The 23807-nt window shown below is 43.8% G+C and overlaps 1 protein-coding gene across 1 annotated transcript; it reads left to right on the top strand.

Moving 5' to 3' along the window:
* The first annotated feature begins 821 nt into the window (after window positions 1-821).
* On the top strand, window positions 822-19372 carry GOT2 (glutamic-oxaloacetic transaminase 2). The gene is made up of 10 exons (XM_004264958.4): window positions 822-1027; window positions 6763-6919; window positions 9312-9440; window positions 11569-11628; window positions 12167-12328; window positions 12702-12806; window positions 13926-14076; window positions 14557-14722; window positions 17401-17551; window positions 18135-19372. The coding sequence occupies exons 1-10, from the start codon at window positions 939-941 to the stop codon at window positions 18255-18257; spliced, it is 1293 nt and encodes a 430-aa protein (XP_004265006.1). The 5' UTR covers window positions 822-938; the 3' UTR covers window positions 18258-19372.
* The last annotated feature ends 4435 nt before the right edge of the window (window positions 19373-23807 follow it).

The following is a 23807-nucleotide window of genomic DNA, read 5'->3' on the forward strand; positions in this document are numbered from 1 at the left end:
TGGGAATTATTTCAGATTCCTTTTCTACTTCTCCCTGCATTTAATCACCAAACACTTTTGATTCTTACTCCATGATATGTCCCAGATCTGTAACCTTTTCTCCATCATTGCTACTTCTACCTGAATTCAGACAACCAAGAATTTCTTGCCTGGATTATTGTGTCAGCCTTCTTTTGACCTTGTCTCCCTACCTCTCAGGAGTGTCCTTTCCAATCCACCTTTCATACCAGCGACTCAAATTAGCTTTCTAATGAGAAAGTTAAATGTATATGTTACAGAGACCCACACCCAGAATGGTGATAATCGTTAATATTATCGGTAATTTTTTATGAAGCAAATATGACGAAGTTGTCTTACTCCCTCCATAAGAGCAAATATCCTCTTGTGCCCTCCTGATCCTGAACTGAAGTCTCCTTGGTGTATTCTTTCAAACTTTTACATACATTTGTGAATGAATGTATCGTATGCTTTTGTGTATTTTAAAATTTTATCTAAACGGCGCCATATTATACCTATAGTTCTGCGACTTGCTTTTTTACGTTTTTGAGGTCTATACGTGTTGATACCTATAAACTGAGCTCATTCATGTCAGTAGTAACAGCTACCTCTTCGGTCAGGTCCGTCGTCATTAAATGAAGGAAGCGTGTCGAGCGCTGTGAACGGCAATAAACTGTGTTGTCACTGTTTTCCGGGACCACGTGGCGCCGGCGGTGCAGACACCCCTGCAGCGGGACCCAAGGCCTCACGGAAGCCAAGCCGCTCCGCTCCGGCCGCCAGAGTGCGCTGTGACGCGGCTCGGGGCCTGGCGGGAGGCCGCTCTAGCCTCGCCCGGGGAAGTCGCTGTCCTTACCTTCAGCAGGACCCTGCGCCTCCGTGTCCGTGCCCGCTGGCATCTCCGCTCCGTCCTCCAGCTACCCACTGCCCTGTCGCCGCCCACCATGGCCCTGCTGCACTCCGGCCGCGTCCTGTCCGGAATCGCCGCCGCCTTCCACCCAGGCGTCGCTGCCGCGGCTTCTGCCAGAGCCAGGTAAGCGGGGGGAAAAGGAGCCAGGGCGACGGGCCTGCGAGCTGCCGACGCCTCAGAACACCTAACCCGCCTTCAAAGCACACGCGTGCACCCTCACACACCAACTTTCTCTGCTACTCCCTCGGCTTCACAGGGGGCTGAGGATTGAGCGTCCGCGCCTCACAATGACCCTTCGGGTCCTACCTCCCACCCCTCCCATGCCCCTAGGACTGTCGGAGAGCCTGCCAACGCGTTCCCCTGGCTTAGGAAGTGTGGCCCTCTACGGCACCCGGACTCCCATTCAAGGTGGAGAGGTCACGACACGCAGATTCGGCGCAGTGCGGGTGGGGGCAAGGGGAGAGCCCCCGGGCTGTGGCGCCGAGCCGGCCTCGCGCGGATTGGCTGCGGCGCCGGGAATACCTCGCGCTAGTTGGCTGCGGCGCCGGGCGGGGATGGGGGATGGGGGGCGTGAGCCCTTGACCCGCTGCTCTGGGGGGTGGCGGGGCTCACCTGTTGGGGTCTCCCTGGGCCGTGGCAGGGCTGGAGGGGCGGCGGCTGGCTCCCGTTTGTGTGCCGGGGGAAGAAAGCTCAAGGGAGGAAGGTTCTCAGGGCCCTGGCTTTCGGGCTTGGCGTTCCTCCCCGCATCCTGTGACCTTGGCGCGCGGCATTCTCCCGCCTGTGTCGCCTCCTGAGTCACCGGTGATCCTCTCTCCCTGGCCCTTTGACCCTTGGATGTTAAGAGTCGGGGTGTAGTGACTTTTTTTCCCCCGTTTTATCCCTTAGGAGGTCTGGCTGTAGGGAAGTTGCCTTTCTTCCCCTCCCTCTTGCTCTGCTCTTCGTTTAGTATTTCCTAATCGCAGCCAGGCACTGGACCAGATGCTCGTGTTAGATGCAGCGGTGAACAAGCCTGACGGAGGGACCGGTGTCACTCAAAAATTTCCAAATATGTAATTTCAAACTGTGTGATGTGTTGCAGAGAAAAGGTTACAGAGCATTAAACGAGTTAGTAATCCCTTCCTAGTGGAGAGAGCCAAGCCAGGCTATATAATTCACACAAGAAGCCGATTTGGGAGAGTGCCCTTAATGACTACCTAATCAGGAACCGAGTCTCCAAACCACCCCAATCAGACCTTAACTCCAAAGAGCAAAGCTTTGAGCTCCCATACCTGCCTTAGCCTTTCGTTTGAATGTATGCACGGTGTCTTTAAGGCGGCAGAACAGTTTGTCCTTACCAAAGCCCCACACTCTTGGCAGTACAGTTTTGCCCAGGCTTTCACACTTTCTTCTTTACCTAATTTGGTTCCTTCTTGGCCCACTGTCAAGGTGTGCCCTTTTTTTTTTTTTTTTTTTTTTTTTTGCCGTACACGGGCCTCTCACTGTTGTGGCCTCTCCCATTGTGGAGCACAGGCTCCGGACGCGCAGGCTCAGCGGCCGTGGCTTACGGGCCCAGCCGCTCTGCAGCATGTGGGATCCTCCCGGACCGGGGCACGAACCCGTGTCCCCTGCATCGGCAGGCGGACTCTCAACCACTGCGCCACCAGGGAAGCTCCAAGGTGTGCTCTTTAAGGCAGCCTACCTGGACTAGAATTAGGGAGGGGTTATCATTTATGCAGCAGATTTGGAGAACAGAAAATACTGCCTAAAATTATGGGCAAGTGAAAGTCTGTTTCACCATTGTAGTAATCTTAAAATCTTAAATAGTAATCTTAAAATAATCTCTTGTTTTATGGATTTGGTTGAGTGGCCTACAGCTCTGCTTACAAAGTGCTTGGTGAAATCCCTATGGGTGTTACCTTTTAGTCTCTCTTTCACTTTGACAGCCTAACTTGTTTTTCTTTTGTGTCTCTTCCACATTAGAATGTGAATTCCATGAGAGCAGAGACTGTATCTACTTTGTTCACTGTTATAATATAGTATTTCAGGACGTAGAACAAATTGAGTATTTTAATTTTAAACCTTGATTTTTAAATTAATGCAATGGAAACATATGACATTTTAGCGTTGTACCTTAGTTCAAAGTCTAAACGTAGGGGAACCAGAGTGGTTCAAAATGTGTACCAAAAAAGTCTTAAAATATTTGAGCCCCTGCAGTTGAGGAGGTGCTGTTCAGGTTTAACAATGATGCATGATTCAGTGATAGAACCAGATGCCATATCTAACTATGATTGTTAACTGTTCAGACAACAAGGAAGTTAAGAATCTCCACTCCTGCCACGGTGGATATGATCTTTACCTAAAGCCAAATGGTAAAATTGGAAAACATTTAAACAACTAATTGAAGTTTTTTTTGTTTTTATTTTTTTAAAAAAACAGCTCATCTAATACAGTGAAACCTTGGCAGTTGGTATTCTGAAGGACTGAGGATTTATCCTATGACATACTTAATTTTCATACTTGGGTCATTTAAATGGAACTCTCTAAGTTCAAGTGTTCCTATAGCTGCATTTTTTATACAGAAGGAACTAACCTTTAACCTTTTCTTCCTGACCTGTGCTGTAAAAGCATAGTAACATGAAATCAGACATAGTCACAGGTCAGTGAAGAAAGGAAAATATGCTAATGTATTTTTATTATAAATACCTATTCTTAATTATTTAATTCTCATTATTTAATTTGTAGTTAAATAACTGAAGGAGTATCATGAGACCCTTTAGAAAGGCAGTGCTCAGTAGTGGTACAATAACCAGTAAGAAGATCGTGATTGTAGTATTGTCTTTGCCATTTTTTAGCTCTATGATCATGAGCAAGTTAATTAACTTCTCTTCTTATTTTAAAATAAGAATGTGAGGGAAAACATTCTAAAAACTATAAAGCACTAGGTAGACTCCCAGAAAAATTGCAAGCTATTTGAGTTGGAAATGCTTATCTGAATACTTTGTACCTAACATCTTTTGGCTGGCTGGTCAATATTGCTCAATGGCTGAAGCTTTGCACTTTTGTCCAAAGTACATAGATAGGAATGCTTTGTAGGCCGCAAGTTATCAGTATCAGTTTTGTCCCTGGAACACTCTTGGTTTCCTCTAGTACTGTCCCTTAAAATCATTAGAGTTCTTGCAATGTGGGCGTGATCTTTATCTTTAGAAGGAATGGAATAATAAAGGGCAGAGGACTGAAACATCATTACTGATTTAGGACTGACTAATCAAATTAAGTATTCCTGCTCCTTTATTTAGATTGTTTCAGATTTAATGTTTTGAAATTTTTTTAGAATCCTTCTTAAAAGATACCACTCTCAATCAGTTCTCTGCTAGAAGACTTAAGGCTATGATTTCTGAGAGAATTTCTCTACTAGATAAACTTTTTAAAGAACTTGACAAATAAGTGCTTTTCACACCCTTTAATAAGAATGGTGCCTTCTCCTTGTGGTTTAGGAGCAGTGGCTCTGTCATTGTTGATGGAAGGCCCTGGAAACAACCATATTTTTAAAATTGAAAATTGTTTATTAAAAGTTCTCTGTATGTCATTGGGCATTCAAGGTGTTCCTTGCACTCATCAGTTAATGACAGTGATATAGGTGGGCAGGTGGCTACATGTTTTCAGGGTCTGAATCATGGGTAGGACATAATGAAAGCTTTTGTCAGGCCCAGTTCAGAAGTTGCTTCGAGGTAGTATCTGTTTCTTACTATTGCTTAGATACTGGGACAACCAAGCAGCCTAGAACACTGAAAAAAGAATGAGAAGGATTTTGAGTCCTGGCAGTAGTGCTAGTGAAGAGGAAGAATGATAACATCTCAGAGACTCCAGAGAAAACTAAATAGTAATAATTGAAAAGCAGGAAAGACCTGCATTTGGTCATAAAGTTATGACTTATGCTTCTTGAATTTTTTACATACTTGGCCTCACCAGTCTTCATACTAGGGGCAAGGTGGTTATAAATAAAGGTGTAGTAGTAATAATTTAGTAACAGTGATACCAGCTAACATCAAGCACTGTGTATCAGGCTCTGTTTTTGACTGTTTTATATTTAATAGCTCCTTTCATCCTTGTAACAGCCCTGAGAGATAGGTACTGTTGTGCCCCCATTTTACAGGTAAGAAAAATTGAGACTTAAGAGAAGTTAATTGATTCGCCTGTGCTCACACAGCTGGTAGGTGGCTGAGCATTTGAATCCATGCAGTTTGCCCTACTGACATTGCACAGGGCAAGCTATTAAAAGAAGTAAAAGCCTGGGACATCTGCAAATGGAATAATCCACCCTTTGTTAAGAGAGAATTAGTTGTACATACCAATTACAGCTACTGAGACTGAGACAATTTTCAGCTTGTCAGGAGAGCTTAAAGTTATTTTTTAATTCTCATTTTTTATACATTTTTAAAATATTTATTTATTTATTTAATTTGTCTATGCCGGGTCTTAGTTGCGGCACACGGGATCTTTGTTGCTGCGTGCTCATTGCTGCACGTGGGATCTTTAGCTGTGGCATGCGAACTCTTAGTTGCAGTATGTGGGATCTAGTTCCCTGACCAGGGATCAGACCCGGGCCCCCTGCGTTGCGGGTGTGGAGTCGTAGCCACTGGACCACCAGGGAAGTCCCTATTTTTTGTACATTTTTTAAAGGTTACTTTCCATTTACAGTTATTACAAATTATTGGCTGTATTCCCTGTGTTGTGCGATACATGCTTGAGACTATCTCACACCCAGTAGTTTGTACCCGCCACTCCCCACCCCTATATCACCCCTCCCCCATCCCCACTGGTAACCACTGGTTTGTTCCCCATATCTGTGGGTCTGCTTCTTTATTCATTAGCTTGTTGTATATTTTAGATTCCACATATAAGTAATATCATACAATATTTGTCTTTCTCTCTGACTTAATTTCACTTAGCATAATGCCCTCCAAGTCTATCCGTATTGCTGCAAATGGCAAGATTTCGTTTAAAAGATATTTTTTTAATGTAAAATCATGACTCATACAAATATAAAATAACGAATATTGTTAAGCATTTTAACTCAATAAGTAATGAGGAAATCAGTAAGATGTTACAACCAGTTCTAAATACCTGGCAATTCTCTGTCATCCTCTCCACCTCTACTCCCCCCATCCTGGTTCAAGCCCTCATCTTTCTCTCTCTCGCTGGTTGCTGAACCAGATTTTTCAGTGATCCTTCTGCGTTTCCCCTCCTTCTCTGCATTCAGTACCCCACCTTGTGACCAGATGAGCTCCAAAAATGCAAGTCTCCTCGTGTCACTGTTCTTACCTGATCACCATCCCCCCTCCAAAAAAAACCTTAAATGATTCTGTATATTTTCACTACATCCAAAGTAGAGCCCAGGAACCTGTATTTTAATAAGCTTTCCAAATGATGCCCTTAACAAGTTTGGGAACAGGATAAAATGCAATCCCTTTGGTTGGATGTCACAGAACACCCTTACATTGGTCCTTGCTTACTTCTCTAGTCTCATCTTTTACCACTCACAGCTTCTCACTGCCAAATTACTTGAAATATCCTTTGCCTGGGAATCCAGGTCAGGTTTGGACTGCTTTGAAAGTGTACACATGCACCCTGTCCTCCCCAGGATGATTCAGGTGCCCCTACCTTTTGCTTTTCACAGCATTTGTATTAATATTATTGGCCTCCACTCTTCTGCAAGGTGCTTTGAAGTCATGCATTGTTGGATTATTGGTGTCTATTGCTATATCATGTGCATGGTAGACAGGCAAACATTTGTTGAAATGGATTTTTGGCAGATCCAAGATGTCTTTGGCCGTGGAAATCTAGTTGCTGTGACTGATGTCTTATATTTCCCATTTCAGCTCCTGGTGGGCTCATGTGGAGATGGGGCCCCCAGATCCCATCCTGGGAGTCACAGAAGCCTTTAAGAGAGACACCAACAGCAAAAAGATGAATCTGGGAGTTGGTGCCTACCGGGATGATAACGGAAAGCCTTACGTGCTCCCCAGTGTCCGGAAGGTAAGCTTGCCAGACATCTGTTTGATGGGGATGAATAACTGAAGGGCAGTCCTGAAGAGAGACAGAAAGACTCCTGGACTGGGAGTCAGGAGACCTGGGTTCTAGTTCTGATACTGCTTGAATCACATAGGTTGTCTGGGCTGTAGTCTCCTTGGCTATAAAAGTGAGAGGTTGGAACTATATGGTCTTTTCCAAGATTGAACTTCTATGATTATCTGTAAAACAGGCAGAGTGTCATGTTTTATCCTGAGGATGCACAAAAGGACCAAGCATTTAAACATTGTCTCTTGGTGATAGGAATAGCCCTTTGTGGATGAGGGTTACCATTGTTATTTTCCATTTCTCTCATTTTGATTGCCTTAATAAAACCCTCCTACCCAGGCGTGTTCTGTCCTTTCTTCCTATTGAACTATAGAATAATTTTCTTTATTTTGTCGTATTTTTATTAGTAGTCTTTCTATTGGTTATCACAACTTAAATAACGTAACTAATTTCCTTAGAACAGTGTTTTGTTTTGTTTTGGCTGCGTTGGGTCTTAATTTCTTTGCGCATGGGCTTTTCTTTAGTTGCAGCAAGCGGGGGCTACTCTTTGTTGCGGTGCATGAGCTTCTCACTGCAGTGGCTTCTCTTGATGCGGAGCTCAGGCTCTAGGGTGCATGGGCTCAGTAGCTGTGGCTCGCGGGCTCTAGAGCACAGGCTCAGTAGTTGTGGCGCACGGGCTTAGTTGCACATCCTGCAGCATGTGGGATCTTCCAGGACCAGGGCTCGAATCCGTGTCTCCTGCACTGGCAGGCGTATTCTTAACCACTGCGCCACCAGGGAAGTCCCAGAACAATTTTTTATTTTTTTATTTATTTTTTTTTATTATTTTTTTTTTAAACTTTTTTATTTATTTATTTTTTTGCGGTACGCGGGCCTCTCACCGCCGCGGCCTCTCCCGCTGCGGAGCACAGGCTCCGGACACGCAGGCCCAGCGGCCATGGCTCACGGGCCCAGCCTCTCGTCGGCATGTGGGATCCTCCCGGCCTTGGGGCACGAACCCATGTCCCCTGCATCGGCAGGCGGACTCGCAACCACTGCGCCAGCAGGGAAGCCCCCAGAACAATTTTTTAAAAGAAAGTATGTGTTTCCTTTCCATCTGCACCTCCTCTGACGAAATATGTGCTGCTTTGTCACTTCCAAACATGGGGTAGTGACGTGTTGTTCCCACATATAGCAGAACTAGGCATCCTGAGTGGAAGTTACAGAAGCATACTTTGGGGTGGGAATAAAGAACCCTGTGATCATCTAAGCTGCAGTAGGCTGGCTCAGGCCCTCTTGAGTCGCTGTAGTAACAGAGCATGGGCTGAATGAACCACTGAAAGAAGAAATTTCTGAGTGTATGGGAGTGTGGATTAGGTGTCCTCTCTCTAATTCTCTGAGTAGAAAAAAGGACTCAAGAAATGGTTGTGATGAGAAGACTCACAAAAAACTGCTGGCTACTGGGTCTCAGGTCATGCAGGGATTGCTTTTGTTCTCAGTAAATCAGTTTAAAGTATTCAGCATGTGTTAGCTATTGATACAAGCTGAAACACCACCACACACTTTTGTACATTACCTCTTAACTCTTCACCTCAGTCGTATGAGGTGTAGAAACAGCTGTTCCCCCATTCAACAGGTGAGCAAACTGAGGTTCAGGGAGGTTAATAAATCACCCAGGGTCACACAGCTAGTAAGGGACAGCCAGGCCTCTGACTCCAAAGCATGAAGATATGTGACTATTACTATTAACCTTTTGAAGTTCTTAGACTGGTATATACCTTGAAATACTTCTTTATGTATTTGTTTTGGTTTTATCATCTTACATGTATTTTAAGTGTTGCTCTTAAACCTTGTTCTTGTGCATCCCAAGAATGCCATTTTTTTTAAACCGAGAGACACCATATACCTACCCATTCACATAAAACCTAACTTAATGGGCTTCCCTGGTGGTGCAGTGGTTGAGAATCTGCCTGCCAGTATAGGGGACACAGGTTCAAGCCCTGGTCCGGGAAGATCCCACATGCCACAGAGCGACTAAGCCTGTGCACCACAACTACTGAGCCTGCGCTCCCTGCTCTCTGCAACTAGAGGAAGCCCGTGCACAGCAATGAAGACCCAATGCAGCCAAAAATAAATAAATAAATTTTTTTTTAAAGTCTAACTTCTAAAAATGAAGTAAAATATGATAAAAATTTAATATTCCTGTTCTGTAATATAAGATATATTCTACTTACCCTTCTTCTTGAACAATATCTCCAAATTTTTTTAAAAGGCTTTACTTCTAAAATTTAACTTATAAAACATTAGATATTATTCATGGTAATTCCAGGTAAGGAGAAGAAACTAAATGGATGCATTTTCTCTTGTCTAGGCAGAGGCCCAGATTGCTGCAAGAAATTTGGACAAAGAATACCTGCCCATTGGGGGACTGGCTGAATTTTGTAAGGCATCTGCAGAACTAGCCCTGGGTGAGAGCAACGAAGTGTTGAAAAGTGGCCGGGTAAGGAGAACAGACTCTGGCACCATACGGGTCTCTTTAAATCTAGCAGTTTAAACAAATATGAAATAATTTAAATAAGAAAAGATACACCACTTTGTGTGTGATGATTGTTTTGAGGTAGCCGCACGATGACTAATATCTCTTCTTTAGGTAGTAAATTGCCACTAATTCAATAAAAGATTTCATATAATACCAATTCCAAAAATGTAGTAGTAATCCTAAAAATGTAGTGATTTGACTTAAGATTTGACAGTTTTTGCTGTTAGTCTCTGTGTGTGCTTATGTTCATTTTACACTGAATGGCTTTGAGGAATGCCAAACTATGTCAAGTTTTAAGGCCTATAATTAGGCCCCACCCTCATGTCCCAAGCTGCCAGCTTAGGTAGAGGAAACAGGCAGAAAACAAGCCACGGGGTGACTGTCAGGGCCAGGACAAGCCTGGCACTCCTCTGCCACCCCTTCACAGCCAGCTTGGATGTTGAAAGAGCAGACCATGCTCCCTCCATGCTGTCTCCCTTCTCAGAGGGCAGAGAGCATCACTGCAGCCAAGAGGTGAAGCACAAGTGGTTCCCAGGTGTCTCCTCCCTCCAGCTCCCTGGGGGCCCTCTTACTGTGGAAGAAAGAGGTCCCTAAAGGTCACTGAACATAGCTTTTTACAAACAGATTCTTGTATGCACCCACAGAGTAAACACAGGCCCAGCACTTGTAGTAGAAGACTCACATCATGCAGGTGGGATGCAGCCAGCCAGCCTGACATGTGGTCTCATGTGCATTATAGTTTCCTTGCTTTTGAAACAAATGTGGTTTTTTAATAGATTTGTGTGTTTAAATATTTATTTTTCTGGGTAAACCTCGACCCCAGGGTAATGTAGTAATGATCCTAAGTCATGGACAAAATATGGTTTGATTGCTATCCATATAATCAACCACCTGTTAACCTCTCATTAAAACGTCTGTATTTTTCTATAATTTTTGCTTAGTCTGTGTATCATCTAGCAAATTGTAACCTAAGTGTAAGACTGGCCTATCTTAAAATCACATCAGCTTCTCTTTTATAAATTGCTATGCCTTTCTGATTCTTATTATCAGATTTACAGTTAGGTTTTTATTTCTAACATGCCAAAGTTTGCACAGGCAAACTTTGTTTACTAAAGAGTTTGTTAGTAGAGTTCCCCCTCCCGCCATTTAATCCATTGCCTCCCAGTCCAGAAAGTAGATTTATGTTTTGTAGAGCCTTGTACTTCTATGGTGCCTAAAAACAAAAACAAAAACAAAAAAACCCTACTGTAGCTTCTTACTCATCCCCTAAAGTTGACCAATTTGAAGATTTACCTCATGCCATCTCCCTGTTACCCAAAAAGTATTTTCAGATTATGAAAACTCATAGAATATTACTCATGTAATAATGTTGTTCTAATATACTTGTTGACTTTTTTGTGTGTGTGTGTGGTACGCGGGCCTCTCACTGTTGTGGCCTCTCCTGTTGCGGAGCACAGGCTCCAGACGTGCAGGCTCAGCGGCCATGGCTCACGGGCCAAGCCGCTCCGCGGCATGTGGGATCTTCCCGGACTGGGGCACGAACCCATGTCCCCTGCATCGGCAGGCAGACTCCCAACCACTGTGCCACCAGGGAAGCCCACTTGTTGACTTTTTAAGATGACTTGCTTTTTGATGTTCAGAGAGTCATTCAATTTCATATAAGTCTAGAATAATATTTTAATGTAGTGACTGTTCATCGTGTCTTTTTTTCTCTGTATAAATCACTCCTTTTTCATATCTCGTGGGGGGCTGTGTCCTGAAAGTTTCTCATATAACACAGTATGATACTAACAACTTTCAGGGCAGGCCATAAGGAATTAGCTTCCACATCAGCACAGGTGTTAGAAACTGAAGAGCCAACTCTTTTGAGAACCTGTAAGGAGAGTTGTTCTCTCTTAGAAAATGGAATGAAACAGTAGTACTGTTCTCTTGTTTCTAAATATTCATTTGGAAGGGTGTCTTCATCTTCTGAAAAAAGAAGGGTACTGACCATACGGTGCCTCCCTGTGGGCTTGAGCTCAAGTTTGTTAAGTCGTGGGCCCGTAGAGAGAGTGCTGCACCTCACTGACCAGGGGTGTCTCTCCTTCAGTATATCACCGTGCAGACCATTTCTGGAACCGGGGCCTTAAGGATTGGAGCCAATTTTCTGGTGAGTCTGGAAACTCCTTCTGTAAGACGGTCTGTAAGCTGGGGATGATGGGGTTCCCGCTTGCATATGTGTTTGACTTCTGACCCAGAAGTAGATTTCCTCTTTCCACAAAGCTGGAAGATTTCCGGTTCTTTAATAAATGGAGTTGGGAGGAGAGGGGGGAATGGAAGTACTTAGAAGAAATTATAAGGAAGAGATAATTATAATAATAAGTACAATTTATTGAGCACCTACTGTAACTAGGAGCTTTTATATCTTAACTTGTTTAATCTTTCTGAGGGAGATTTAGTTAATGCCATTTTACAGAGGAAGAAAGTGAGGCCCAGACAGGTCCTTGGCTACATAGCCAGTGTAATTGTTGCAGCCTGATTCCAACCTAGGCAGTCTCGCTGCTGAGTCATCACTGTCTCTCAGTCTTAGAGAGAAGCCAACTTTCAGTAGAGAAAAATGTCTTCTCAGTTAAATATATCAACTTTTTTGTTGTTGTCTTTGCCTCTCCTTTCTTCATTTTTCCATTCCCTTTCATTCCATCTTTTAGCAAAGATTTTTTAAGTTCAGCCGAGATGTCTTTCTGCCCAAACCAACCTGGGGAAATCATACGCCCATCTTCAGGGACGCTGGCATGCAGCTACATAGTTATCGATACTACGACCCCAAGACGTGTGGCTTTGACTTCACAGGCGCTATTGAGGACATTTCAGTAAGTGTGGCTTTCAGGGCAGGACAGGGAAGGAACAAGGAATAAACCTCCCTGTGGAGATTTGATGTCTCCCACTTAGGTCTCAATATCCAACTTAAAACACTGGGATGAGGGACTTCCCTGGTGGTGGTCCAGTGGTTAAGACTCCATGCTTCCACTGCAGGGGACACGGGTTCAATCCCTGGTCGGGGAACTATGATCCTGCATGCCGCACAGAGCAGCCAAAAAAAGAAACCAAAAATACCAGGATGAGCTAATTCCCAGACCTCATGTTATTTTCGTTACTTATCAAATAATGGTGACCCTATGGCATTTCAGGTAAATGATCTCCTTTAAAGCTGCAAAGTAATCTCTTGGTTGTTGTTCTCTTCAGAAAATACCAGCAGAGAGTGTTATTCTCCTGCACGCCTGTGCCCACAACCCCACGGGAGTGGACCCTCGTCCTGAACAGTGGAAGGAGATGGCTGCAGTGGTGAAGGTGAGGCAGGTGAACTGACCGGTGACTGTTCTGTGTTTAGTAACTAGCCTTGGATGCTTCACTTGGCGAAGTCTTAACAGTGAGAATTAACCTCGAGACTGCATGAAATTTCCACGCATTGTGTAGTTGCCAAGAAAGAACTCCTTGTTTGCATAATTAGCAGTTCTGTAATTGATGATACATGAGCAGTTTGAAAATAATTTTTGCTCCTCAGCTAAGATGTATAGAATTCTGATAAAACTTGTCGCTGGCTAGTCTGCACAGTCGGTATCCCCTGGCCCCAGGATATCTGCTGTTGGTGCCTACACTTGCCCTGGTCAGTGGCTCCTTGTTCATCCTTTTATCCTCTTTTTCACATCCCCTCCTGTCTTTTCCACTCTCCTTGGCATTGCCGTTAATTATTCACAGTGATTCTTATTCTTCTGTGAGAGAAGGCACTAGTCAAAATTCCCAAGGAGGAAGATATTCCTGTTGGCTCGTGTCCCCATTCTCATTCCTTTCGGTTTCCCTTTCTTTACGTTCTGTCAAACCTAAGCTGCGAACAGAGTGGGACAGAGAAACAGCATTCAGAGAGCACTTTCAAAATGAGATGGTTATAGTGAGACTGTCCCCTGAACCCTGGGAATAAGATGGCCTGCCAGAGTCTCATTAGCCCCAGGAAAGGCTGAGGCTCGTCCTGTGTTGGCTGGACCAAAATAACTACCCAGACCACTGTGGGCCTTAGAAGAGCTTCCTGTTTGGACTTCCCTGGTGGTCCACTGGTTAAGACTCCATGCTTCCAATACAGGGGGCATGGGTTCGATCCCTGGTCACTGGAACTAAGATCACACATGCCATGCTTCCTGTCTGACCAGACAGCATTCTGTCCAGGTTGGATTAAGATTATCTTTTCTTAATGTCTTCTTGAAGGCCCATATCCACCAAAGTACTGAACAAAAAACTATATATGTTGATATATTAACTCTAGGAAAATTAAACATCTCCAAACTGCCACCTGGGGAGAAAACTGTTGACTTTGTCTGAGTGAAGCAGGCATGGTCCCAATAAGCACAGGTAACCATCTGGGGCATCTTGAGAAGAACTGCCTAAAGCTTTGGTCATCTTTTCTTTCCTTTCCAGAAAAACAATCTTTTTGCATTCTTTGACATGGCCTACCAAGGGTTTGCCAGTGGCGATGGTAACAAGGATGCTTGGGCTGTGCGCTATTTCATCGAACAGGGCATTAATGTCTGTCTCTGCCAGTCCTATGCCAAGAACATGGGCTTATACGGTAAGCTAAAGGACCTAGGGTGATATGTGTTCTGTTGAGATTGAAGAAGTGGTGGGAGAGGGTGCCACAAAGGTGTAGAGTCTTGGAAGGGGTGGGTTGTGCGTGTGCGTGTGTTGTCCATGTCCCTCTTAACCAGAGAGGAAAGACGGGGAAAGTGGATTTTACTGCTCTAAGCCATATCTTATTCAGTGTCCCTGAATTCCTCCAGCAAAGAAACCTATCACGGCTTCTCTAAACAAAAAGCGACTGCTCTGTGAGCCAGGAAGATAGATACAATGAAGAGAGACCTGTGACCACTCTGTAGTACTCCAACTTTCTGTTGTAGATTCACCATGCTGGTTGTTGAAAACTTCTTGTTTATAACAAAGCGTTATTTTGTGCTTCTCGTGGAAACAGATAACACATAGCGAATGGAATCATGACTGCCTTTAGTATTTTAGATAGGAGAACCAGAAGACAAGATCCATTTTTTCTTTTCAGGTGAGCGTGTTGGAGCCTTCACTGTGGTCTGCAAAGATGCTGATGAAGCCAAGAGGGTAGAATCACAGTTGAAGATCCTGATCCGTCCCATGTATTCCAACCCTCCTCTCAATGGTGCCCGGATTGCCTCCACCATTCTGACCAGCCCGGATTTGCGGAAACAATGGTAAAGGCGCTTTGCCATTCCCCAGCCGTCTGCCCTTCCCACCACTGATCCTTCAGAGCTCCTTTATACTTGGCTTATAGGGACATTCAGTGTCACTCAGCTTCCATATGTGGAAGGGGAGGAAGGAGAGAGGAGTGTACATTTTGTCAGCACTTTCGAACAAATAAGTTGGTTGTTCCCTGTAAGAGAAAACATTGGTCTAGATTAGGGGTTGGCACACTATGTTCTGCAGGTCAAATCTAGGCTGCCCCCATTTCTTGATGAATTGTGTATGGATGCTTTCATGTCACAACAGCAGAGTTCAGCAGTTGTGACAGAGTCTGCAGCTCACAAAACCTAACATATGTACGATTTAGCCCTTTAGAGAAAGCTTGCCAACCCCTGCTATATATAATTCGGAGTCATGGAAGGTGTGATTTGTTACATAAGAGTTTATCCTGTGTAGCTGATTAACCGAGGGTGTAGATCCCTAAGCAGCTAATTGGATAGAAAAGCTAAGTCTGTGAGAAACTTCTTCCACAGCTCACCTGGTCATCATGGAACAACTGTTTTTTCTACCTTAGATTAATCCTCTGAACATTGAAGTAAATAGAGTCTGGTTCAGGATATTTCTTTTCAGTACAACAGATCTATGCAAGGCTTACCAAAAAATCAACTAATTTTTAAATTAGATCTGTTGTAAAATTAATGTGTGAGTACATTTCAGAAAGTTTGGGCAAGTCACTATAAGCCAGATTTTTTTTCTTTGCCTGTTATTATTCATAGTTGTAACATGAATAGTATGTCCATGTATCATATGTATGTGTAAATATGTTATATATGTGTGTGTAGGGTTGGTTTTGTTTTTGTCACTAAGAATTATTCTAAGCTTTTTTTCTTAATATTTTTAAGTGGTTTTTAAAAATATTTCCATGGTCCTTAATGGTTATCAAGATGTTTATTTTTTTAATGTGTTCATTTCAATACTTATTTGAAGTCTGTAGTGTACAGAGATGACAGAGATACTGTGCTAGGTGACTAAGATATCTCTTCCCTTGGGAGTTTATAATCTAGTGAGAGATACACGTATAGCATTGCTACAAGATAGATGGAATAAATGCTGAGTAAAGGAAGAACTGTTGATTAGTGGGGAATGCAGGAGGAAGTGATGCAGACAGCAGCATTTGAGCTCTGCCTTGAAGAAAGAAGGCAGAGGAAAGGAAAGGAAAGGAAGGAAGGGGAAAGATGTGCGTGAGGATCAGCACAGGCACGTGATGTGCATCGTGCAGGGTGTGCTTCAAACCAAGTGGGTTTTGTAGCAGAAACACGGAGTGTAAGGAGGGTGGAGAAGGCAGCAAAGCTGGGAAGGTGGGAGCAGGTCGTGTAGCACCTTGATATTGTGAGAAGTTAGAACTTCATTCTGTGGACAACAAGGAGCATGGGGGCGGGAGGGGGCAGGGCGGGGGCAGTGGTTGCTAAGGTGGCCCTGGATCTAGCCATGGTCATGTACTCAGTGCCTTTAGGGCCCAGGCCTCAAAGTGAATGAAGCTGGATGGATAGGACTACAGGAAATATAAAATCATATGCCATCCTTAGTGGGGCTGGGGGCTCCAGCCGGTAATCACAAGGCTGGTGCAGTGTTGCCAGCTTCTTGTTTTTCAAGAGAGGCTACAAATCCACGTCTTTATGTGCATGTACCAAATCTAAGAATGTTTAACTGGGTCAAATAAGACATGATGAAGACTCTTATTTGGCCTTTCATTGGCAGTATGTAACCTCTGTTCTACCTATGCATGACATCATGGTGGAGAGATGGTTTGAAAAGTGAACACGTAAGAACAATGAGATAAATTATTTACAGTCATCTAGTTAGTGAGAGCCAACAAGAATTTCCCATAGCTCCATAGGAACAGAATGAATGAATGGGTAGATTCTGAGGAAGGGGAAGACTGTGTCCTGAATCCAGCGAGCATGCACAGTCAGAGGACTGCCTTCTGTGCTCCCCCAGATAAAATTCATCCTCTCTTCTCAGGGCCTCTCTTAACACAGCACAGTTCTGTCGATTCTTATCCCACCTTGTTCCATAGTCAGTTGTTTGCAGGTTTGCTGCCAGCCACAATGGTAAGCTTTTAAAGGGAGGGGCCGGGTCTCAGTCCTCCCTTTCTCCTCAGCGCCTAGCACATGGCTGGGCACATGGTAGGTTCACAGCACACCGTCTTTAATTGTGAAGGCAGCAATGTTTCTTCCATCCATGTTAAAGAATAAGGTTATATTTTACTGTTTAATTTGCAGCTTTTGCCCCTTGAGTAAGGGATGGAGAGCCTTAGTCCTCCTATGTTTTAGAGTGATTTAGTCATTCATTTTTCTTTTTTTTTAAATTGAACATCTAATTGGCTTTATTAAATAATTCATGAATTGGGCAGTATCCATCTAGTAAATAGAAAGGCACTCCGCATTCATTTTTCTTAATAACTCAATAATGTCAGCTATTTTAGTTGCCTGATCAAAATGGTGTTCTGATAGAAAGCAGGATGCTGTAAAATAGCTTTCTTCCGAGACCAGTGACAGCACAGGACTCGGTCAAAAACGGAGAATTGAGGCAAGCTAGAGCAGTACTCAAGGGAGGTAAAAATGCCGGGAACTGGCTTATCTGTTAGTGCTTGGCCAGAATTGAGCTCCATCTTGGGGGTTTTTTCCAGGTTACAAGAAGTAAAGGGCATGGCCGACCGCATCATTAGCATGCGGACTCAGCTGGTCTCCAACCTCAAGAAGGAGGGCTCCTCCCACAACTGGCAGCACATCGTTGACCAGATTGGCATGTTTTGTTTCACAGGCCTAAAGCCTGAACAGGTGAGTGGACTCCGATTTCTCCGCAGCAGACCAGTTGGTCAGTGCTTGCAAACCAAAATTCCTCAGGTCACCTACCCATTTAGGATTACTCTAAAAACAGTCATTTTGAAGCTTCATTCATAGGTAAAAGAAATATGAAGCTTTCATTTCGTTTTCTTCTTTGTTGGTCGTTTACCTGTCTGTATCCTCTATGAGGTTGCAAACTTCTGAAAAACAGAGCCTGTTTTGATCATTTTTATAAACACTGCTGTTTCTCAGAAAGATTCCAGAACAAGCAGGAGCCTGAATATTGATAGGAAGAGTAGCTGTTCCATAGCTGGATTCTGGATCAATTTTTCTACAAAGGCTGAATATATATATAAGATTTTTTTCACCTGGTCACACTTCAGAATTCAACACCCTACTTTAAAATAGCTTTTTATTCTTCTTTCATTCTAAGCTAGCATACCAAATTCTGGGAATAGGGTTTAAGTGAGAAAACAGACCTGTTATTTTCCTGTCCTAACTGTTGGCTAATTGTGCCATGCCAGGGCTGGGGAGACCCCCCTGACCAGGAAGTGCCCACACACTCTTCTCTCTGCAGGTGGAGCGGCTGACCAAGGAGTTCTCCATCTACATGACAAAGGATGGCCGTATCTCTGTGGCAGGGGTCACCTCGGGCAACGTGGGCTACCTTGCTCATGCCATTCACCAGGTCACCAAGTAATTCCCCTGGTCAGAGGGAACAGAGACAACCTTCCTGTCTTCAGCCTCTGCTATTGTGAGATTCACATGGAGGAAGAGGGAGAGTGGATGGTGGTGAGCGGATCATTTTTTTCAACCACAGTACTTTAAAACTCAGCGATTGAATGTGTTTCTCAGAAAAGAATGTGCAGTGAAATAGGGCGGAGGCACCTGTGGCTGGTGTTGGGAACTTTGTGGCTGTAAACCAAACTCTCACTCATCCTTTTATCTCCAGTTTTTCCAACAGAGTTTACATGTACAAGAAAGATATAAGCCCAAAAAATACCTGTCAATCACACCATTGCAATATTTCAGAAGCTTTAACAGAAGCACCTTTTGGTGTTGCGGGTTCCTCTGTAAAACCAGCGTGAAAATAGCACCTATTAGAGGCTTTGTGAAAAGACCTAGTTCTAACATTAACAGTCAACCTCATGTTTGTCCTCCCATGATTGAGCAACCTTATCAAAAAACCGTATGACAGAAATCATGTTTTACAGCGAGTCTGCTACCGCTGCAGCAAAGAAAAGATGCAATTTCCCGTCTTATTTAAGAAAAAAAGAAAGAAGGCTCTCCTTTTTAGTACTTGCAGGCATTTTAATGTTCCTCTTCTTACTCACTGCTGTTCTTTTCCTTAGGCACAAAGATCTATAACTAGCCTAGATTTTCATCCTGTTCTACTCCTTGATTGACCATCAGTCCCATCCCATAGGATTTACTTATTTGAAGAATGAAGAACATTATTTACTGCTCATCCCATACCCTCGCTTTTCTTGGCAAAGAATAGCGGAGAGTAGGTAACTGCACTTTATTTCAGCATCCCCTTCAATGATTGTCATCTCCTGTAGGGATGTTGCCTCTGCCCAGTTGGACCTCGTAGCTTTGTTCAGTATGGTTGTGCAGTCACTCATTTCATATCATGAGTCAGGCAATGCAGGATAGAATCGGGAAAGAGGATGTTCTGGGCTTTGATTTCAACTTTTGTGTGCTGCCAGCTGGGCTCAGGCTTCACCCTTTGGAAGGATAACCACCATTTGCTCTAATCATGTAGACTTATTGCAGCCTGGTCTCTCTGTTACAATAAAGTTACTGTAGACCCAACCGCCATTTACCATGTTATCTTTTTTCTTTAATGGGATGAAAGGTTAGGAGTGGGTATGTATCCCTGGAATCTGGAATTGTGTCCAGATGACCATAAGCCAAGAGATATTATAGCTGTTTCGAATGTAAACCAAAGCCACCTCTTTGTCGTGTCATTCCTCATGTCCAGTCCAACAACGCTGAAAATGTTGGTACAATCCTTTGGACCTTGGTAGACAAGTAAATGGAGTGCCTCAAAGGATCCTGTGGATAGAGGCAGTGATGAGGAGATGGGGAGGGGAGGTGGCAACTTTGGGTGTCTAGAGGAGTCAAGTAGGTAATATAAAACAAACAGTGCATGTAAAGTAAAAAAGCGATGTGAACTGGGTGTGAGATGATTGTCAGTGACCAGCCCGCATCCTCAGAGATGAGGCATAGTAGGGAAGTAAGTGACAGGCACTGTGAAAATGAAAGCCCAGGGCTGCAGGTCTTAAATTTTTCAAGTAAAATGGAAATCCTGATTTTTTTTTTTTTTTTTTTTTTTTTTTTTTGTGGTATGTGGGCCTCTCACTGTTGTGGCCTCTCCTGTTGCAGAGCACAGGCTCAGCGGCCATGGCTCACGGGCCCAGCTGCTCCGCGGCATGTGGGATCTTCCCGAACCGGGGCCCGAACCCGCGTCCCCTGCATCGGCAGGCGGACTCTCAACCACTGCGCCACCAGGGAAGCCCCGAAATCCTGATTTTTATGGGAGGTCTATTGATGCTTAAAAGCTGGCAACTCTTTTTTTTTCTTTTTTTAATGATTTGCAAGCAAGATGCAAACAGTGGATCGCCAGTGTGCAGCCTCTACTATAAAGTTATATGCTCTGTCAGCAGACATCCCAAGGTAATTCTATCACCTTCTGCTTAATGCCAGGAGCCATTCAGGATAGGACAGCTACTGGGCAGACAGGCAGTGGAGCAGGACTCAGGCCCAGAGCCCAACCACAGCGTTCTGATTATTGTTGGGAGGGGAAAGCAGGCTCAACTTGTTCGTTCCCCCTTGCTTCTCCTCGCTCTCTGAGAGACACAGTATATCATGGGCTCACTCCTTCTTGGCTTTCTGTGTTCCTATTGCTAATGGATACACCAAGGTGGTAAAAGGTCAAGTGAATGGACTGATTCCCCGAATGTCTTTGGGAAACTATCTTAAGTGGGGAAACAGTAAACATATTAGTCAGCTGCTCTGTAAAGGAGATGACTGCCTAGCTTAGAAGAAACTGCTTTAAGTCTCCCTGTCTGGAGCCAAAATGATTCAAAGTTGGATGCCAAGACCTCAGCTGGAAAAGGAACTTGACCACCCGACTGACCTTGTTATTTTTAAACACATGTATTTCCAGCTCACCCTGGACCAAGTCCTATTCCTCACTGAAAAGTCATGTAGGGTGTGAACCTGATGTTTTCCTCACAGTTCAGTCTGTTGGCCATCAACCTTTTCCTCATTTCCTACTAGGGTCTAAGATGTTCTTCCACTTGATGGAGGAGGTAGCTTGCCTGCCCAGAAAGAGTAGTCATGCCTTGTTTACCATCAGTTGAGGTAGGATAGTTCCCAAATCTGGATTTTTTTAATTATTATTAGTTCCCTGGCCTTACCTCTAGGCACTCTGACTCAATATGTCTCAGGTAAGGCTTGCAAATCTATTTTTTTTAATGAGAAAAACAAAACTTTCTAGGTGGTGCAGATACAGCTGATGCATGGGCCAGCCATTGGGTGCTATTAGAACAACTGCCTTAGGCTTACATCTAAACAGCCAAAGTCCAGCTCACTCAACCAACTTGAGAATTTTGTTTGAAACTTTTTTCCTTACTTGTAGGCTGTGGAATTTTTTTTTTTTTTTTTTTTTTTTTTTTGCGGTACGCGGGCCTCTCACCACTGTGGCCTCTCCCGTTGCGAAGCACAGGCTCCAGATGCGCAGGCTCAGCAGCCATGGCTCATGGGCCCAGCCGCTCCGCGGCACGCGGGATCCTCCCGGACTGGGGCACGAACCCGCGTCCCCTGCATTGGCAGGCGGACTCTCAACCACTGCACCACCAGGGAAGCCCTGTGGAAATTTTTAAAATTAATTTTATTGGAGTATAGTTGATTGGAAAACAATTTTAATAGAAATTATTGGTTTATTTATATCTAATAACTGAAAGACCAACTTTTTCTTTTTTTTTAAATGATAATCTTATAAAAATGTTGAGAATAGTATTGCAAATCACATAACTGATAAGGGATTTGTATCCAGAATATATAAAGAACTCTTACAACTCGATAATAAAAAGGGGGTCTGAATAGACACTTCTTCATAGAAAACATACTAATGGCCAATAAGCACATGAAAAGACGCTAACATGAGTCATCAGGGAAATGCAACTCAAAACGACAATGAGAAATCACTTCATACCCACTAGGATGGCTATAATCAGACAATAACAAGGGTTATCAGGGATATGGGGAAACTAGAACCCTTACACAGTTGGTCAGAATGTAAAATGGTGCAGTTGCTTTAGAAAACAGTCTGGCAGGGCTTCCCTGGTGGCGCAGTGGTTAAGAATCCGCCTGCCAATGCAGGAGACACGGGTTCCAGCCCTGGTCCACGAAGATCCCACATGCCGCGGAGCAACTAAGCCCATGCGCCACAACTACTGAAGCCCACACCTAGAGCCTGTGCTCCGCAGCAAGAGAAGCCACCGCAATTAAGTCCATGCACCGCAACAAAGACTAGCCCCCGTTCACCGCAACTGGAGAAAGCCCGCACATAGCAATAAGACCCAACGCAGCCAAAAATAAATGTATTTATTTAAAAAAATAAAAGTCTGGCAATTTCTCAAAAGGTTAAACATAGAGTTAACATTTGACCAAGCAATTCTACTTCTACATATATACCTAAAATAAATGAAAACGTGTGCACAAAAAGTGTACCTGAACATTCATTGTGGCATTATTCATAATAGCCAAAAAATGGAAACCACAAATGTCCAAACAACTGATGAATGAATAAACAAGATGTGATATAGCCATACACATACATACTTGTAATATTACTCGGCAATAAAAAGGAATAAAGTACTAATATGTGCTTCAACATGGATGAACCTTGAAAACAGCTCATCCAGAGCACAAAGTAGATTAGTGGTTGCCAGGGGCCTGGGGGAGGGATGAATGGAGAGTGCCTGCTAATGGTTACACGGTTTTGGGGGGAGTGATAACAATGTTCTGATATTAGTGGCAATGATTGCAAAACTCTGAATATACTAAAAACCACTGTATTGGGCACTGAAAGTATAAATTTTTTGGTAAAATTCATAAATCTCAATAAAGCTGTTATTTATGTTTTAAAAAACCTGCAACAGCTCAGATGTCCTTCAAAAGTGATTAGTTGCACAAACTGCAGATACCATAGAATATTGTTACTCAGTAATAAATAAAACATACACACACGGCATGAGTCTCTGGGAAATTATGCTTCTGCTGAGTAAAAATAGCCAATCCTAAAAAGTTGCAGACTGTATGATTCCTTTTATATAACATGCTTTGAAATGACAAACTTTTAGAAATGGAGAACAGATTAGTGATTGCAAGGAGTTACAGAAGGGGGGCCTTGCTGGAGGGAGGTGAGTGTGGTTATAAAAGGGTAACAGGAGGGATCCTTGTGGTGATGGAAATGTTCAGAATCTTGAATGTAGTGTAAACCCTACACATGATTAAGTTGTACAGAACTAAATACAAACTAAAAAATGACTATAAATATAACTGAGGAAATCTGAACATGATCTGTGGATTGTGTCAATGTCAGTATCCTGGTTGTGATATTGTACGATAGTTTTGCAAAATGTCACCATTGAGGGAAACTGGGTAAACAGTACACAGGACCTCACCAGCAAGGACCTTTGATGCACGGAGAGGACATAACATAGATGAAGACATTGGAATGCCAAAGATTATGTGACAGCCTGCAAGTGGCACACAGCCACAAACAGAAGCCAGGGCTCTGGACACCCATTCCTTCATTCAACAAATATTTATGTGAGTGACACCAATGCCTCAGATCCCCAGTTGTAGAATCCAGGCCCTAGGGTTATAGCCATGAACAACCCTCAGGCCAGCCACAGCTCAAGGAGGTACAAATGACCCCTCGCTGTCCCTAGTGAAAAAGTCCAGGGTCACTGGCTGTGGGTGTGAACGTAAGAAGGGAGACAAAGGAGGATAATAAGGCCAAATAGCTCTGGCCCACAGCATCCGTACTGGCAAAGACACCAAACCTCCTAATGCTCTTGCTAGGAGGCAGGAGGTGCGGCTTGGCCAAGAGGCCAGGACTAAAGTAACAGGATAAACACGGGCGGGCTGGGGGCCGAGGCTGGTTTGGGGCAATGCGGTTGGGTTGAGGATTAGAGAGCTGGTGTCCAAGACTAACGCCTGCCGAAAACTACAG

Source organism: Orcinus orca, chromosome 20 (genome assembly GCF_937001465.1).
Source record: "Orcinus orca chromosome 20, mOrcOrc1.1, whole genome shotgun sequence".
Taxonomy (NCBI): domain Eukaryota; kingdom Metazoa; phylum Chordata; class Mammalia; order Artiodactyla; family Delphinidae; genus Orcinus; species Orcinus orca.

Excerpts from the sequence above, each read along its gene's own strand:
- GOT2 (XM_004264958.4), top strand. The coding sequence starts at position 939 with ATGGCCCTGCTGCACTCCGGCCGCGTCCTGTCCGGAATCGCCGCCGCC. Across the intron at positions 9,441-11,568 it reads AAGTGTTGAAAAGTGGCCGG|TATATCACCGTGCAGACCAT; the intron begins GTAAGGAGAACA and ends TCTCTCCTTCAG. Across the intron at positions 17,552-18,134 it reads CAGGCCTAAAGCCTGAACAG|GTGGAGCGGCTGACCAAGGA; the intron begins GTGAGTGGACTC and ends TTCTCTCTGCAG.